The sequence below is a fragment of the Clytia hemisphaerica genome, unplaced genomic scaffold, assembly GCF_902728285.1.
Source record: "Clytia hemisphaerica strain Z4C2 unplaced genomic scaffold, Clytia hemisphaerica genome assembly, whole genome shotgun sequence".
Lineage (NCBI taxonomy): Eukaryota > Metazoa > Cnidaria > Hydrozoa > Leptothecata > Clytiidae > Clytia > Clytia hemisphaerica.
Window position 1 is genome coordinate 289240 of NW_027104185.1, and position 18694 is coordinate 307933.

Here is an 18694-nt window from a genome sequence, read left to right on the forward strand (position 1 = left end):
TATTTTTGGTTTGAGGAAACACAAATAACTGAAAGAATTGCCGAACGATATGTATCTTTGTTGTTTCGTTTTTTTTCATACATATTCAATACAAATGTATTATGATTATTTTTATAATCAGAAGTGCATGCACGTTTTTTTACGAGAACAAACTATATAAGAACATAAGGCTTCGAGGGCCAAATTGTTAAAAACATTTTAAGGCTTTGTAGACCCTAGAACACCCAATTTCTTAGAAAAATGGACAAAAAACTCAAAAACTGCTGAAAATAAGAACATATTAAGAACATTATTTAGGTTTGTAACCCGAAAAGTAAGAACATCTGAAGGCTTCAAAAATTTGGATGTTCTTATAAAAAGAATAACGTGTACAGTAGCCCGTTCTTTTATTGTATGTTTCACGCTCAACCCTCAATATCCTTTAAATTAATCCTTTGATGTTGTTTTTTTTCTCTTTAGATTTTTTAAGAAGTATTCAACACTAACGTGGAAATCTTCATTACATAATTGGTGTACTAATTATTGCTCTTAATTATGGAACTGGTAAGCTTTTATTGTTTGTTTGTTTTCGATTCCCCGTCGTTTTAACGTTTAATTTCTGCATTTTAAAAAGATTTAATGTGTAATATATTTTTTTAATCATAATTTCTTTTCCTCTAGATAAATTTTTGTGAAATTTTCAGGAGAGATACATAAAACTGTGGTGGATTTGTGTGTTAAAAGTTTTTCATTTGAGTTGATTTTGTTTTGAGAGTTTGTTGTTGCGTGCTTGATAAATTGTTTTCTCGCTACGCAAGTTTCTGCGTAGCTAGCCGGGGTATCTATAAGGCTGGAACACTAGATTCTTCCAGTCGTTCATACAAACTAAATCCCGTAACAATTATCGTATTATCATATAACGCCGATACTATTGTATTACACGAATTATTAACGACTCCAGTCTATACCAAGCGGTGATGTTTATCCCACTTGTCTCTAGTGAAGCCGCTAGTCTATTTTTATATGATATTTCCTCTTGCTTGCGAAAAATAGATGAAGAAGAATGATGCACAATGATTCCCCGAAAATCCATACCGGATGCAGAGTGGTACGTAAACAATGATTCCCCTTCGTAATTGTGTACAATTGTAATGATTATTACGTAAATCAATGAATGCAAGATTAAAAGGTGGTATTTATAACGATGCTTTTTGCCAAATCCTAATTAGCATTTAAGATACTGTACTCAACATAAAGTTGAAGCAAATAACGATGAAGGATTTCGTTGGTATACTTTTCTTCTTGAGTTTTACTACAGGAATCAATTCACAGGCTGTACCATGTTCAGCAAATTTGGCCGCTTTTGTTGCAGATCAAGAGATACGAGATGAAGATCATTTCTGCGTACAAAATCTGTGTAGGCTTCAAATTCAACCTAAATTTAACATGTCGTAAAAACTGCTCTCATCCATAAATTTTGCAGGGTATCTCGCTACGCCTTTGCATGTGATGCATAATGAAGCATAAAATAGTATTTTTGTGAAAGTTTTGAGCCTTTCCCATGGGATAAATTATAATCAACGGTTAAAAATGCTCTAAAAACTACATTTTTGGGTTCTAATGCCGATTCCATGCAGGTGATATTTTTAGCAAATTTAATCATAGATATTCTTATAAAGTATATTCTTATAAAAAACCGTGTAGAAATGAATTGCCAAGTATCCTTACATCTATTCAAATTCGACATATGGGAAGTATTTTATTTTCTCTTTCAGCCGGTACATTCATACTTTACGTCATCACAGAGGGCCCGACAGTCCATGACGCTTTCCAGAAATGCAGGCAAAATAGTGGGATGTTGACTTATAAGACTTTACCTGATGAGGAAAGAACACTATACGCTGGTTTAATGCAAAAGTAAGGAAACTTCTTATCTGTTATTTTGATGGCAGATTGGCGGCCGCCCACGCTAAAGCTATAAAGATGCCAATTTCCCATCGGAGGGGAATGATAGGCGGCCTTTGATGTGCCGCATCCCCAGTCGGGTTCAACTACCCTTGCACGTAAACCTAAAAAATATTTCGGTTGAACCCGCCAATCCACGAAAACGAGGGCTGGGTTACCAGACCTCCCGCTGGAATATCTTTGACGTGGTCTTGCAAATTTCCGTAATCTAAACCTTCCAGATGTTGAAAGTTTTCCCGACTTTCCGAGCTTTAGCTTGTCGGATGCCCCGGGGGGGGGGGGTACTTAGGCAAATGGAGGGTAAGGGTACCTTTTTTGGACTTCCAAAGTCCCGCTAAGGGTTGGAAAAATCAGAAAATCAAATTTCAGCCCACTAAGGGTCGGAAAAATAGGATTATTTCAACTTTTTACCCCCTGAAAGATCGAAATTTGGTCAAAATTGGTCAAAATTGTCCCGCTAACGCTCGAGTGACTTAGGGCAAGTCTCAAAAACCTAACAGTTTACCCTAAGTTTTCGCTACCAATAGCAGCCAGATTCAGAGAGCCACTTAGGGCTCTAAAGTACCTCTATACCTTAAGGTTTCAGGACCCGGTGTTACGTAATTAAATATTAACCCAAAAATTAATTATTAAAGAAATTGTAATGGTGACGTCATAATTTGATCGAATTTGGTGACGTCATGAATCGTATAATTGCTATAATATTAAAAATATATGTCCAATCTTTCCCAAATTTTAACCAAAGATGTATCTAACTGAAATGTAATTTTTTGAAAAAAAAATTTTGGAAAAATTTGATGATGTCAGCAAAAAATTGCGTTTTTCGATTTTTTGCATTTTTTGCTGACGTCATCAAAATCTTTTGAAAATTTTTCATTGAAAAGTTTGGCACCATTAAGATGCATCTTTGGTCCAAATTTGACAACGATTTGACATGTACTTATATAGTTAGAGCTAATTTACGATTTATGACGTCATAATTTGATGACGTCATAATTCACAATTTCTTTAATAATTAATTTTTAGGTTAATATTTAATTACGTAACAAACGGTTCATGGCACCTTAAGGTATAGGTCATCTAAAAATCTATAAGTGAATACCTGAGAATGGGTGCTATTGGTCGCGGATTCGGGATTTGTGATATTTAAAAATCTAGACATACCCTAACTCACCCGAGCGGTCGTAAAACTCCCAAAATTTTCCTTTGCAGATAAGGAAAGTTCTCTCCAATAAACGAGTAATGTTTTGTCTTGTGTTGGTCCATTTCGTGAGGCATTAAGTCCCTTTTTGGGCGTCTTTGATATGATTCAGCTGAGAATCGAATTTACAATCTTGCGCACCGTAGCTGGATGCTCTACCTTTATAGTATAGCCGCTTGAACGGTATTAGGCTATTAAATTTATAATTGTCATCATAAAAGAAATATTTTTTCTTTTTTTTCCAGCAATGGATTGTCTCAAGCTGTTGGTTTCAGCGCAAACAAAATATGCTACATTTACAAAATTGGTCAAGAGGGTTATACAATGGAGAGATGCTCAGAAGAAATTTCCAAGCATTATCTATGTAGATACTTTTTTACAATACCACCCGTCCCTGCTTCATCCTTATTTTTTGGTCCCAATAACGAATACGAGCAAATAACTCAACAAAGTGATGGGGGAGTGTACCCTGATACATTTCTATCCGCAAAGAAATCTTGTGAAGCGAAAGGCAAAGAAGTTTTATCGATTGAAAATCTGGCAAAGTTCGAAAGTTTCTTCGATCTTTTTGCTGAAGCAGGCGCATTGTAAGACATTTTTTATTTAGATTTTGTTATGGTATCACTATCGATAGTATCTCTCAATACAATATTATGTCAAAAATATTTGTATCATCGCCTTATCATTACCTAGCCTTTTAGCCTTAAATATTATTCTAAAATGGCCAATTCCTTCACCAGTTAATAAAATCAACCACCTTACTGGAAGTTATTTCTCACCTCTCGAATATTGTTAGAATTTTGAGGTATAAGGAGGCACTTCGTAGAAAAAGTTTTAGTAGAAGCCGAGCGCTTTTTGATGTCTGCATTACAGTACCAGGATTTCTCCCAATTCACCGTGTCTGACCGCAGTCAGTAGACAAGAATTCACTTGCAGCTCTACTCAGTGGCAATTGAGTCATCGGGTTCCACATGGACCCGTAGCTCAATGGTAGAGCAAATGCCCGCGATTGACATGGTTGCGAGTTCGAGTCTCGCTGGATCTGTTGGTTTTCCAACGGTTCTGGTGGCTGGTCAGAAAACAATATGAGAGCGACTGTATTCACTTCATTGTATTACAGTACCAGCAATTCTTGACCTTTCTTTGTTTAGCCTTCCTACTTTGTGGTTAGGAATGACATACGATCCATTTGACAAGAAGTTTCGATACTGTAACAAAGAAATCCAATCAACTTTTCGACCATGGTGTTCCAACACAAATGATTTTGATGACGAAGGAAGACTATGTGTAGTTCTTGACTTCATAAGCGGTTGCTTTCGACAAGTTTATTGTGGCTTGAGCACACCCAGTATTATTTGTCAGCATCAATTTTCGCCTTTATCAACTTATGTTCGAGTTGCACAGAATTTGATCAATGAAATTAAGAGCGATTGTAAATCATGCAAGAAAAATTGATGAAATTGACCCTGGTTATTCTTATAAGTGCTATGCTTATAAATATCGTTTAAAAAAGTGCTATAAGTATTTCTCCGTAATGGCTGGTCTCTACTTTCGCGCGAAATGAGCGACAGTTTTTTTCTTAACCCTTTTTTGCCCGAAGAAAAGATTACGTCATAAAAAAGTTTCGTGCGAACAAAAAAAAAGTTGAAAGAAGTTCTACTTTTTTCATCCTTTACGTCAATTTCGTCTAATGGAATTGCTTCATTCCTCCACCGACCGATGACCCTACGGAAACATCAAAAAGTTTTCGCCCATTTTGTGCGAAAGTGGAGACCGGCCTTAAGTAGCTCAATATTCATTACCATTGTACACAGTAATTGTTTTTGTTTATTTTCTAGATCCTGTCTGTTAAAACATTTTCTAAGGAACATTATACAAGGCGGTAATCTTTGCTTTACACATTTTCTTTGTCTCTCTGATTTTTCATTTCTTCATGTTATCCCCTCTTGCTTGTGACATAAGATTAAGAAGATTTATGAAGACGATTCCCGTGCACTAAAAGAACAACGGTCGCCGGATGTTGGATTTTTCATAATTATTCAATAATACACACAATGATTATTGTCCTTGAATAAAAGCTTCTTTCCTGATACATGTACAGTGATAACATTTTAATCAAATCCTGCTAGTTACGCCAATCAAAGAATGCAAAAAAAAATTTCATTCTACCTCGATTAGTTTTAGTCATAGAGATACACAATTTGAAGTTGAAGTAAATAACGATGAAGAATTTCGTTAGTATACTTTTCTTCTTGAGTTTTACTACAGGAATCAATTCACAGGCTGTACCATGTTCAGCAAATTTGGCCGCTTTTGTTGCAGATCAAGGGATCCGAGATGAAGATCATTTCTGTTTACCGATTGCAGGTACGAGCTCTTTTATGAAATAAGATCAATTAAGCAACATAAAGACAGCATTTTCAATTAAAAATTTTCAGTTGGATTAACGATGTAAAAATAATAGATAACCAACTTGCCTTGATTCTCAAAAAACATCCGTGTTACGGTTGTAAAAATATTAATGACATTTTGCATCGTAAAAAGTGCAATTAAGTAAAAACTTGCTTCATTTGCAACCTTCTATTGGACAGAATCGATCACGTGATGTATATTTTTCCAAAATTTGGGTTAGAAAAAGTGTATTTTCCTATAGGCAGCCTCACAGAAGGAATTTTTTAATTAGATATTATTGTTCTATAAACATTCATCTGTTTATTTTGTATCAGGCAACCTTCATGCACTTTTCATTCGTGAGATATCGCACTTCAAATCACACATATATTTTTCAGATAACATCATTTTATGAGCGTTTATTTATCCAGATGAAGATTAAGTGGTATCAGGCCGATCCGTAGTCAATTTGTCTAAAGATTAGTACCTTTATCTTTTGAAAAAAATTTCAAAATTTGCAGTAAATAACAATTCAAATTTTCTATCAATTCAGTGGATGTCAAAAAGTGTGTCAAAATCTAGCTAAAAGCATAACACGCACTGCACACAGAGCTATTTAAAGGAGTGCTCATTTCAATAGGAAAACAATGGTTGTTCTCTTGGGAGAAGTGCCTTCTAGAGGTAGTTGGTTATCTATTATTTTTACATCGTTGGTTGGATGTAGGCAAGAATTTATAATTTTTCTGGTTTAATAATGGAAAGTCTATAATACTGTACTATCAAAAAAATGATAAAAAATGTAAATATAATTAGCTTTAACATATAAGATATTAAGGTAAGACATTTCAGAAGCAATCCGTGGACCAGTCTGTAACACAGCTCAAACTTTTTTTGGGAGGCCTACATCCGGGGGGAGGGGACTCATACGGTCCGACCCTCGGCATGTGCCGTCCTTAGGGATATGTTTTTCGTTACCCTTCAAATGAACTGTAAGGGTGTACTTTTGAAACAGTGCACTACAAGGGTCTTCTTTAAGCTGGTTACACTTCGGCTTCACCGAAATAAGATATAAAATCAAACTAAACTGTAAGGGTCAGAAACGTGCGGTAAAATGCACTTCTTTTTACTGCTTAAGGGCTGCACTGTCCGATTTTGAAAGCCATTTTTTGGCGGCACATGCACCGTTGTTTATAAATCGATTGCCCCCTCCCGGCCTACATCGTGTAACCAAGTTTTACAATTATTCCTCTTTCCAGGTGGTTTCACTCTTCTTTACGTCATAACAGAGGGTCCGACAGTCCATGAAGCTTACCAAAAATGCGATCAAACCGGTGGACGTTTAAGCCCTCTACCTTTAACTGATGACCAAAGAACACTATACAACGGTCTAATGCAAAAGTAAGGAAGCTTATTTCTAAATGTTTACCTCTCACAACAGATGCTAACACTTGTTCCCATAACAAGCATCTTTTTATTTTATTTTATAATCTACCACTTATGAATATCTTTTCAACGTAAAATAGATTGCATTTCAATTCGAATTTCATCAAAATTCAGACCCAACCACTAATGAGAGGTCTTCTGTTTTCAATTAAAAAACTACTTTTGTTTTAATCGCCCCATTAACTTGTATTGCGGTGTTACAGTATATTAACACAAGGAAGCACAAACCAAACCAATATTACCCTGAGTATCAGAGGTTGAGTTTTCAAAAAACATATCAACCTCTGAAGACAAAGTAGAGAAATTTTATCGCGCACGTTTCAAACTAATCACTGTAGAAAGAATCAAAGATGAAGAGCAAAATTACCATATTGATGTCTAGCAGACTGTATCAGTATGCATGTTTATTATTGGTGAATTCTCCAGAAACCACCAAGTGTGATTGAAATTAGTTTCTTTTAAAAGAAATTCCGAAATGTATGATAGTAGTATTTAGTAGTAGTTACTATACACTATTAATTATGTTAATGTTACATCAATGGAATCGAAATGATAGACAGACCTTTATGTTATGATTCTCTATCGCTGACTCTTTTTAGAAAGCGTTGATGACATTTTTGAGTTTTCAACGACGCAAATAAAAATATCAACTTTGAACTTCATCCAAGATCTTGGATTGTCGTCAAGGTTACTTTTCTCTGCGTTGATGGTCGGCACAGGTCGATATAAGATTTCGGCATGTGCTTTTCACGGTATAAATCAATATACATAAATGTTCAAAATGTTATTTCCTAAATATAGTGTCATCCATCCAAAGTGAAGCCATTAATTTATTACATTATTTTGTATTTCAGCAATGGATTGTCCCAAGCTGTTGGTTTTAACGCACAAACAAAATATGCTACATTTACAAAATTGGTCAAGAAGGTTACACTATGGAGAAATGCTCAGAAGAAATTTCTAAGCATTATCTATGTGTTTATGTCTTACTCGGCACAATACAACCTGTTCCTCTTATATCTAACTTTTTTGGTCCCAATAACGAATATGAGATTAAGACTCGACTAAATGATTTTTACACCGATACATTTCTATCCGCAAAGAAAACATGTGAAACGAAAGGCAAAGAGCTTCTATCTATTGAAAGTTTGGATAAATTGGAAAGTTTCAACGCAGCTGCTACTGAAGCAGGTTATAAGTAAGATTTTTCTTTACGTCAAATTCTACTTCCTTGATTATTATATGGGTGTTTCCACACTTCTCAAAAGTTTCTATATACCGCTATTGCAGGATATCCTGATTCACTTTTAACTTTGTATTTCATTCCCGAGGGGGGGGGGTACTCATATGATCTGGCCTACGTCATGTGCCGCGCTTAAGGGTTGGTTTTTTTAGCATCCCAAAATGCACTGGAAGGGTGTGTTTCTGTGGTATTGCACTATAAGGATCGCATTTTACAATATTGTTAACCAGTTTTCAGCCAATATTAAATGATAACACTTGCTTGACTGCAGATAAGTTAAAATAATCTTATTGTGTTTTCAACGACGCAAATAAAAATATCAACTTTGAACTTTAATCTAAGATCTTGGATTGTCGTCATGGTTACTTTTCTCTGCGTTGGTCGGCACGTTAAAATAATCTTATACTGTTATTTCCGTAAATTTTTTCACAGCAAGGCTTATAACTTTATAATTAAATATTTACCCGTTTTATTTGAGAAAAAGTTGCAAAACATAATGCACTATAAGGGTTGGGTAAATCAAGACAAAATGCACCGAAAGAGTACTTTTTCAACAAATTTTTCGATTTGAAAGGCAGTTTTTGCGCGGCACATACCGTATTGTTTCGAAATCGAGTGCCCGGGATTTTATTCCCTTTTCAAAAAAATATTACCAAATAGAACATAATTATTCTCGTTTATTTAGTTATCCTGGTACTGTTTGGTTAGGTATGATTTACTCGGGTAACTTAATGCATGTCCCAAAAATGCATTAATTTTTCCGCCCCAGTTCCAGTCCCTAAACCATAACATACTATACATTTTTAGAAGCATATTTGCATGTAGAATACCGTATTTGGTGTAACTTAAATTCTTTCTCAGCAGAATTTGAGTTTTTTTAAGAAAACGTGATTATGACGTCATTATTTATGACGTCACAATTTTAAAAGTTGAATATCTCAAGAACTAATACTCAAAGCTTTATGAAATTTGGACCAATGATAGAACTCATCAAGACGAGGAGAATTCTTTTTAAAAAATTTGAAAATTTGCTGATGTCAGCATTTTATCGCAAAAATTCGAATTTTTGCAATTTCTGCTGACGTCATTAATTTTGAAAAATAATTTCAAACATTTTTGAAACATCTCAAGGTACTTTATCACTGGTCCAAATTTCATAAAGTTCTGATTTACATTTCTCGAAATATTCAACTTTTTGTATTTATGACGTCATCAATTATGACGTCATAATCAGGTTTTCTTAAGATATCTCTAATTATACTGAGAAAGAATTTAAGTTACACCGATTGCGGTATTCTACATCCAAATACGCTTCTAAAAATGTATAGTTTGTTATAGTTTAGGGACTGGAACTGGGGCGGAAAAATTAATGCAATTCTGGGACATGCATTAAGTTACCCGAGTATGATCCCTTCAAAAAGAAACTTCAATACTGTAATCGAGAAATACAGACAACATTTCGACCATGGTGTACTTCATCCGATGCTATTATCAACGACGAAAGACTATGTGTTGTTTTTAGACCTTCAGAAAGCTGTATTGAACGGTTCTATTGCGGTAGTGGTTCGCCTATCTTTGTATGTCAACGTCCATTTTCATCTTTATTGACTTACGTCAATGTTGCCCAGAAGTTGATCAGTGAAATAAAGGACCATTGTAAATCATGCAATCAAGATTTATAAACTATTATACAATTTTTGGCGCTGGCCAGATAGAGGGTATCCGCAAGGGTTCATTTTAAATTTGCAAAAATTATTTTTAATCATTGTACTTTTTTAATTCTAGTAATTCTAGTAACGTAAGTGATAAAAAAGAAATATTCAACCTCTTTAAAATTCCTTTGCTTTGTCTCACTTCATCCGCGCCCATTTAATGGACCTCACCGCCGGGCCACACCCTATTTCGAACGTTCGTGTGTCATTCGAACGTTTTCTTTTTTTAATTCGAATGTTCGAATGTTTTCATTCGAATCCTATCAAAACAAAAAAGGCGTGAGAAAATAGATTTATTTTGTGTGGCTAGCTGCTCAAGTTCCTCAAGTCACTGAAGTCAAGCAACGAGGATTTTTGATATCCTTTAATTATGAAGTGACTTAGTTTAAAAAATGGAGTTTTTTAATTACCAATTTGTTTATATGGTTTGCTTGGTTTCTTTTTGGCAAGCTCATTTAACATTACAACTTGATTTTGAATGTACTTACAATGGGACAACACTTGCTGACAACGTCAAAATCTTTCTCGACTTAGAGGAAAATGGAACATCAAATCTAGTGTGTATGAAAATGCAAAACCAAGGCTTCGTTGAAGAGCTTAAAATGAGTGTTTCCAGCAGTGACACTGATTTGGTGACTCTAATCTTTAATTCCACATGGACTTCAGAAAAAGTCCTAAACATTTCTGACCATGATATATTTAAAACTAATAACCCACCGAGTTTCAACATGAAGATTTTGGTTTGTGAAATATATTACGTCGATGCTTTACATGAAAATGTTACCATAATAAAATTTTTGGCTGTTACAGCACATAGATCATTCAGTCAATATCAGAGGACTTTTGGTTTGGATGATTCAAAGCATGTTGTAGCTGAAAGTCCATGTTCTAGCATTGTTTCTTACTGGATACCAAAGATGTTATCGGAAACGAAAAACTGTAAGAATTGTTTCGTGTCCCGGGGGGGGGGTACTAGGTTGGTGAGTTTGTGAGGTGATGGGTATGTCAGAGCCAAAAATCGAAAATTGAAGCTTTGAGAGGAACCCGTTTTGGGACCCTTAAAAAAATCTCAAAAATTTTATCGATTTTCACTCGATTTTTGTCAAAATTTTGAAAATTCACGACCGTTAGAGAGGAAATTTCAGAATTTTTGAATTTCGTGATTTTTGGACCCTTACAGAGAATCGATTTTCTTTTTAATGGTGCTTGTACCCCTTTGAGTTTGAGAGACTTTCAAGGGTGTAGTAGGGGGAAATTTGTTCGTTTTTTTTTAAGGTCACTCGATTTTTTTAGTCAAAACACTTGTTATACATTTTTGGAAAGCTAAGGGGTAGGGGAATCAAAATAACTTTGGTGCCAATTTTTTTTCGGACACTTTGGTGTGATTTTCGGACAAATATGACGGTCTAAGGCAAAAATTAAAGGGTGAAAAATTAACGAAAATTTTAGCTTGTGAAAATGGAGATCTGTTGTATATTTTTGGAAAGCTCTCAAAAAATTAAGATTAGAGATATATTGCAAGTATAAGTGATTTCTGTACCTAACTCGATACATTAACCCTGTTTTTCAGCCAGAAACAGCTATTTTGTTCAGTTTTTGCGCTTTCGGAAGCTCAATATCTCGAGTTAGGTACTGAAATCACCAATATATCACTAATCTTAATTTTTCAGAGCTTTCCAAAAATATACAACAGACGTCTCTATTTTCTCAAGCTAAAATTTTCATTATTTACTGACCCTATAATCTTTGCCTGAGACTGTCGAATATTTGTCGAAAAATCACACCAAAGTGTCCGAAAAACAATTGGCACCCAAGTTATTTTGATTCCCCTATTAGCTTTCCAAAAATGTATAACAAGTGCTTTGACTAAAAGAATCGAGCGATTGCACAAATTTCCTCCTACTAGTGTGAAAAAGGGGCCCTTATGGCTCGTACATACCCGGAACCCATTTTGCCTAAGTGCCCCCCCCCTCCCCCGAGGGCTTTGTACCCGAGGGCTAAAAGTCATGTAAAGAAAATTATTTCAGTTTCATCCAAGATTTTAACCCAATCGTTTTTCTCAAATTTTAGAGCATTAAAATGTTCTTTATCTCTCCTCTCGCACATTCTAGAATTCTTACATCCCCTTTCGATTCTGACCTTGTTAAAGATTAAAAATAGTTGGCACACACATTTATCGATTCCTTTTTTAGCACTTCACTTGAAGATCAGCAACGAAACACTTCTAATGATACCCATTCTTATGAGTGAAAGCCAAAAGATTTCAGAGAATTCAACGGTAACCCGTTTCGTTGTTATGAATAATCACATCATTCTGGTAGTTGATAACCAGTGGCTATGGAAAGGAACATTAGAACTATCTGGGGTGAGAAACTTTTTTTCAAAATGTATTAAATTTAATTTCAACCAGGTGAGAAAACCAGTGGATACCCCTTAAAAAACCACATACCCCTTTATAAAAACCTACAAACTTGGGTTTCGGGCTCTCTTAACCACCAAACCTAATTTAATATTGTATAAGTCACTTCTTTACAATCTCTAATATAGGTACTTTCATAAAATACCTAATTTCAAGAATTTTAATTATCGTAAAGTGTCGTAAAATTCGAAATTATTGAAAATTTTATGTTTTTTGGACCTACAATCCGTGCCATAATATATTGGCAATTTCAGGCCTTCAACTTGATTTCATCGATTATTTCGATCTGGGAGGGATTTATTGGTTTCTAGGCTATATTTCAAGCCCTACTGGACCATTTTTGAAATTTTGGATCCTCAGATCCTAAGGTCCTAAGTCTTAAATCTAGCTTTAAAACTCAGAGTTAAAACTCTACCTTTCGAACCTACTTTAGAGCACTTACAAATCGATTGTGCTTTCAAAACACCCCGGTGAATTTCCCTTTTGTGCCAAGTATTTTATCACTGATTGTAGAGATTACACAAATGAATTTAAGGTCATAAAACCTATACTTTTTAGGTACCTATACTTATGGTAAGTACGAAAAGAAACACCCAAAGAAATCGTAAGGCCCTCAAAGTTCTATTTTAAAGCTCATTAATGGCCACTACGGCCAATTAAGTCTGAAAATCGACTTTCTCAAAACATGGTCATATTGCATATTAATCGTAGAAATTTTAGCGGGAGTAATTTTAGCGTTTATTAGCGAGTCAGGAAAATCTTGATTTTTTTGGATTTACTTTAGCGAATCACGATTTCAAAATTTTTTGCGTGGATCCGTAGATAAATTTTAGCGTATACTCATATTACATTATTGATTTAATTCGTTTTCTAGCATTTTTTGCACTGAAACCCTTCCTATATTGATAAAAATGTATCGAGGCAATATAACCAGAAATTTTGCGTGGATAGATTTTAGCGATCTGTCGATTCGGCGTGTTTTAGCGAGACTTATTTTAGCGAAATTAGTCTCGCTAAAATTTCTACGATTAAAGTACCAAAATGTCACAAATTTGATAAAGATTTAGAAAAACATTAGTAACATACGTCAAAAATGAAGTGAATAAAAGTTTTGACCCTTCAAAGCCGTTTTTTGACAAATAAACAGGCGTAATTGCATTACGGGTATGAAATCCTGAAAAATACAAATGTTTTGGGAATGGATTTCTAGCAAGTATTTGATCAATTGAATCACGGTTCAGCACCTGAATTGCAATTTTACAGTTTCAGTAAGTTGTGAGTAAGGGATCAATGTTTGTAGGTTTTAAGGTGTAATAGTGTAGGTTTTAAGGTGTATTAGTGTAGGTTTTAAGGTGTATTAGTGTAGGTTTTAAGGTGTAATTTGATTTTAACGTACAGTTAAATATTTAGAAACCAATGATCTAATGGTAGCATTAGTAACTTTGCAGTGAATCACTGTTCAAAATTTTAGACCAATAGGACTATTTTATAAAAAGTTATTCAAAAAAACCATTTTGTAGGTTTTAAGGGGTAAATCGCTTAAATTGTATTTTTTCACAATAAAAATTTTCTTAGCAGCTTTTACAAAATACCATACCCAGGGAAGAAATTCATAGGTAGCCTAGACTCACCAGAGAAAGTTTCAGCCCTTACTGTTTTCTCTATCAGGATATACAGGGGGTACCTTTTTTGGTTGTAGGTTTTAAGGGGTATCCACTGGTATTTCGTATCTGGAATAAATACTCTTTACGTTTCCAAGGGTAATTGAAATTCATGGTTTCTTGCTAACCGGGACACATTTTTTCGGTAGGTATGGCTTCCGTCTAGGTCAGGGATGTAAACCTAATTGCTGAAATCTATATAATTCTAGGATGTGAGAATTACCAAAGCATCTTCAAATCGAGTCCAAGTTCATTTGCTAACAACAACGATTCACTGTCCAATCACTGATACCCCTGGAGTCGCAGGCTTTGAAACAGCACTCTTGGTACATCAAATTGGAAATGACACCTTCCTCAACATTTACGCACCGCCCATTGAATCAACGCCCCTCTACACTGTGACTTTGACAAATATCACTGGTGTAGATATTATAGATGTGAAATATGATTATGGTAAAAGACAAGTTGTCGTACTATTGGTGAGTACTGTAAATTTTGTCAAATTTGGCAATTTTTCGAATTCGTTAAATTAATTTTTCGCCAAATTTAAAGTTGGGACTTCGCCAAAATATATGGAAGTTACTCCTGCAATAAAAAAGAAATATAATCTCCAGTTTAAAAAAAGTTTGAAAAAAATCTTCTATTTTGAAATTTTCGGTTCATAGAAGAATTTCCAGTTTAAAAATCAAATTCAAAGACCTCTCATATAAAACTTACTAATCAAGCTAATCAAGTTTCTAAAACTTAAAAACACAAAGACGAGGGTAACTCTCAGACAGGAATTCTATACACTTTGCGCATCTCCTATATTACAACATGAGAGGGGATGCGTGCAGTCTACAGTCAAAGCAACGAGCAGAAACGTGAAATTGAAATTTAGTTTCCGTTCCCTTTTTAGATTTCATTACTTTCGGCAATCGAATTGATTGTGTTCGATTACGTTCATCAACAAAGTGTCAATCAACTTCTATTTAATTTGTTCATTATTATTCCTTTTAGGTTACAAATACAGTACACGCATTCTCGTTATCTGGAACACTGCAATGTGCGCCGGTAATTTTGAAGGATACACATATTAAAAACCAATCAAGACTTCTCGTAAAGTGCAACCTTCTGTTGATCGTCACAAATGTTAGTACATTTTCTAATCTTCATGATATTTTTTAATTATATATATGCAGCAATCAGAGTTTAATTAAGACGTGGTGGGGTTAGATGGAGTCGTGATCTAACTTGAACTTCAAAAGAGCCAAGTCAATACTCAACAGATTATTACTTTTTTTAAACACCCGACCCCCCGTATCAGCCATAAGTCGATAGAATCGCACTCTCCATAGATATTCTATCATGCAGAATTTTTAACAAAGAAAAAATCTATAATAACTTTTTACATACAAATACTCCACATTTAGGAAATAGTTGTTTGGACATCAACAAATGGTGGATGCAATTGGAAACGACCTATACAATGGAACAACATCCTCCATGCAGACTTTGAGTTCCATTCTGCCGATACATTAAAATTGACATCTAACATAACATCAAGTTACGGAACTCCGCTAGAAAGTTATCGGGATTATGATATTTTATGGACCAAAATTGGTTTCTTACGTCCACAAACAGCATTGAATAACTCTAATTACATGTTGCTCCTCAATGACAAGATTCCGGAAAGCAATAACCCTTATCTTGATTTAGACATTTTTGCCGTAACAGAAACCGCAGAAGGATTCCAGTTAGAGTTTACGCCAAATGAGACGAAGTTTCCTGAAATTTGGATTGGTTCCTTGGTAAAGCTTGGTGACTACTCATGTCGCGTCACGGCTGTTTTCAACGCTACTGTCGAGATTTATTGCTACAATAGTAGTTTAACATTCACAAACATTATCGACTTTATCCAGCAACGACGCTGGTTTAGTGTCGATTTCTTTTATGCAAGAAAAGTAGAATGTCACCTTAGTTTTAATGTGAATACCACAACCATTGTTTTTCAAAAGAAACCAGACACGGAAATTGATCACGTGTTTTTTTCAACGCCCCCTCTTCATGCTGGGACAAAGGAAACAAACAGTAGCGTTGCTTGGACTTTCAAAGATCCGCTAACTTCAATACCAAGTTCGTCAAACCAAGTTTGTCTTTACCAGAAATATAAAACCTTCCAAGAATATATTTATCAGAATCCAACTGATTGTCCAATAACGTTCACAGTAACTGGAATCAACGAATCTTACATACATCTAGATATTGATGAACATTTGGAAATCTCCGTCAATCTGACCATTGATATGATTGTACCGTTACATGAAGATATAAGCGATCTTGATTGGCTCAAAACACAAGTTTCAAATCATGAAATTGTATGCTTAAGAACACATCGTGAAAAATCGAGGAGAGCTGAGAAAATCCGTCTCCAATTCCATCAATCTTTGGCAATGTCAAGCATCAATGTTGTCACTATCAAATCAAGCATTTATAATCCGAAATGTGGTGGACAAAGTCTGAAATTTCAGATTCTCAATGTTTGTCCTCCAAACAAGAAAGTGATCTTCGAATATCCAAAATCCATTCAACCAAACGATTTTGCTTACGATGATCAAAAACAAGACTCAGAAGGGATTATTCGGGTCTTTCATTTACCAACCAACTATCAACCACCTTCTTCTAAAGGTATTGGTATACCACAAACGCCGCATGTATATAATGCAGACCCGGCCAAACCAATGTTTCATAAAAAATATCTGGCAAATCAAATCGATCCAGTCTTTAAACAATGCAAAGATAAACGAAACAGGTGATTCATATTCTCTATTTTGTATTTAGTTGTGAAGGTGGGGCCCAAGGTGGGAACATTTTTAGGTTTAAGCTCAAAAAGTTAAGAACATCCGAAGGCTTCAAAAATCTTGGATGTTCTTATAAAAAATATGTACTTGAAATTATATATAAAATTTAAAATTTGGTTAAATGCATTATTAATACAATAATGACCGGTTAGTGAGGGCTGTACTGAGAAATATTGCCCGAGGTCAAGTAACGACCGAGCTTGCGAGGTTGTTGCGTTGACCGAGGGCAATATTTTCAGTACAGCCCGAAAAAAACCGGTCATTATTGTATTTGTTAACCGTTTCCTTCAACTTTGATTGATTTTTAGCGCTTTATCCAGGAAAAATAGCGAAATAAAGCAGAAAAAACAAGCGAAAAGAGATAAAAAATTGCTATAATTTCTGACGTCAGAAATAAAAAATGAGAGAAATGATGTCAACGCATTGTTCATTTTCCTTTGAAAAAGTGACGTCACAATGAATTTTCCTAACGACGGGCAACTCTGGAAAATGTAGGCCCGTCGTCATGCGAAAAGAACCAATTGCATTGCGCAAAAAAGCCATGTAGCCCGCTTCGAAAAAGTAACCGGTTAACAATGTTTGTAATCCAATGGGACCGCTCGTAGTAGTAGAACCGTCCCTCGATCGAAGAGACTGACTGTAAAGAGTGTAATCTTCCTTGGATCAAAGGACGTTTGCGTGAAGTTCGGCCTACGTTACTCACTTTTGATGATTTTTTTTTCAGGACCATGTGTGGGTGTACAAAACCTATGGAAATTTCTACGAAGATTAGTCAATCAGATTGCATCAAGAAAGTATATCGTCTTCTGTATCCAGAAAAGTTCGTCCCTCGATTACTTTTGCAACAAAAAGCTAAAAACAATACTGCTTTCGATAAGTTGATGCGTTTATCGGAACTCAATTCCAGAACTGATTATACCCTAACTAATTCAGTTCGAGTCTCAAACGGAGCCGAAGCGGTTGATATGAAATCAAATACCACCATTGAACTTAAAGGATCAGGATTATATCATTTTCAATTGGACGTATTTGATAAAAACGTATCGTATTGTAATTTTGAAACGGAATTTCTAGTCTATGTTGACGGGACACCGCTACCAAAAGCCGTTGAATCGCTTGTCGAGGCTTTTACCGCTTTTGTTTTTGGTTTTATTTTGTTGGGCTTGTTCTTGTACCAATATTACAAAAAGTAAAAAAATAGGAAAAATCACGCGAAAATGTTTTACTTCAGAAAGGTTAGTGATTCTTTTTACTCTTCGTTTTTGAATTATTTTGTTTTGCAAAATTATAAATTTAATACTGTTTTTACTAATTTAGCCAATGAGTTATTAAAAGTGCGGCACTCTTAAGTTTTTGGTTTTAGAAACAATACCGTGCTCTTTAGAGGAAGGCACGCATTTGAGGGCGACGTTAAATAGAAAAAAATAACGATAGTTCACCAGCACCCTCAAGAGCACCAAAGCTCTTTTTCTTTCTATCTTAAGGGAAGAAATTTGGCGGGAATTTAATTTAGCGTATGACCGAAAAAGTTTTTTCAGAGGAAATTTAATTTGGCGGATAGCGGGAAAAAATAAATTGGTGGGAACTTAAATTGGCGGATTTTTAACCAAATCCGCCAAAATTTCTGTCTGATAAAATTTCTTCCCTTAAACTAGCCATAGCTTTCACAAACTGCCACCCGCTAGTACAAATGCTTGTAAAAATTAATTAATGCTAATTAAGGCTTTTTAATGCTTTATAATTATAACAAAAGTTTGGAAATGATTTGGAATAGTTAGAATGATTCTTCTCAACAGCATTTTCTTTCAGATATCAATGAATAAGTAACATAAATGAAACA

The 18694-nt window shown here is 34.9% G+C and overlaps 2 protein-coding genes across 2 annotated transcripts; both read left to right on the forward strand.

The window, feature by feature from the left end:
* Positions 1 to 1741: 1741 nt before the first annotated feature.
* Positions 1742 to 4788, forward strand: LOC136814854 (uncharacterized). The gene is made up of 3 exons (XM_067071281.1): positions 1742 to 1896; positions 3391 to 3732; positions 4297 to 4788. Exons 1-3 carry the CDS (start codon positions 1835 to 1837, stop codon positions 4598 to 4600), a joined length of 708 nt encoding a protein of 235 aa, XP_066927382.1. The 5' UTR covers positions 1742 to 1834; the 3' UTR covers positions 4601 to 4788.
* A 5442-nt stretch (positions 4789 to 10230) lies between these two features.
* On the forward strand, positions 10231 to 18082 carry LOC136814855 (uncharacterized). Its single transcript, XM_067071283.1, has 6 exons — positions 10231 to 10873; positions 12127 to 12299; positions 14224 to 14493; positions 15014 to 15145; positions 15427 to 16805; positions 17579 to 18082. The coding sequence occupies exons 1-6, from the start codon at positions 10327 to 10329 to the stop codon at positions 18045 to 18047; spliced, it is 2970 nt and encodes a 989-aa protein (XP_066927384.1). The 5' UTR covers positions 10231 to 10326; the 3' UTR covers positions 18048 to 18082.
* The last annotated feature ends 612 nt before the right edge of the window (positions 18083 to 18694 follow it).

Coding starts and splice junctions, on each gene's coding strand:
- LOC136814854 (XM_067071281.1), top strand. CDS start 1,835: ATGTTGACTTATAAGACTTTACCTGATGAGGAAAGAACACTATACGCT. Junction 1,897..3,390: donor TACGCTGGTTTAATGCAAAA/GTAAGGAAACTT, acceptor TTTTTTTTCCAG/CAATGGATTGTCTCAAGCTG. Junction 3,733..4,296: donor TTTGCTGAAGCAGGCGCATT/GTAAGACATTTT, acceptor TTCTTTGTTTAG/CCTTCCTACTTTGTGGTTAG.
- LOC136814855 (XM_067071283.1), top strand. CDS start 10,327: ATGGAGTTTTTTAATTACCAATTTGTTTATATGGTTTGCTTGGTTTCT. Junction 10,874..12,126: donor GTTATCGGAAACGAAAAACT/GTAAGAATTGTT, acceptor TTCCTTTTTTAG/CACTTCACTTGAAGATCAGC. Junction 16,806..17,578: donor TGCAAAGATAAACGAAACAG/GTGATTCATATT, acceptor TTTTTTTTTCAG/GACCATGTGTGGGTGTACAA.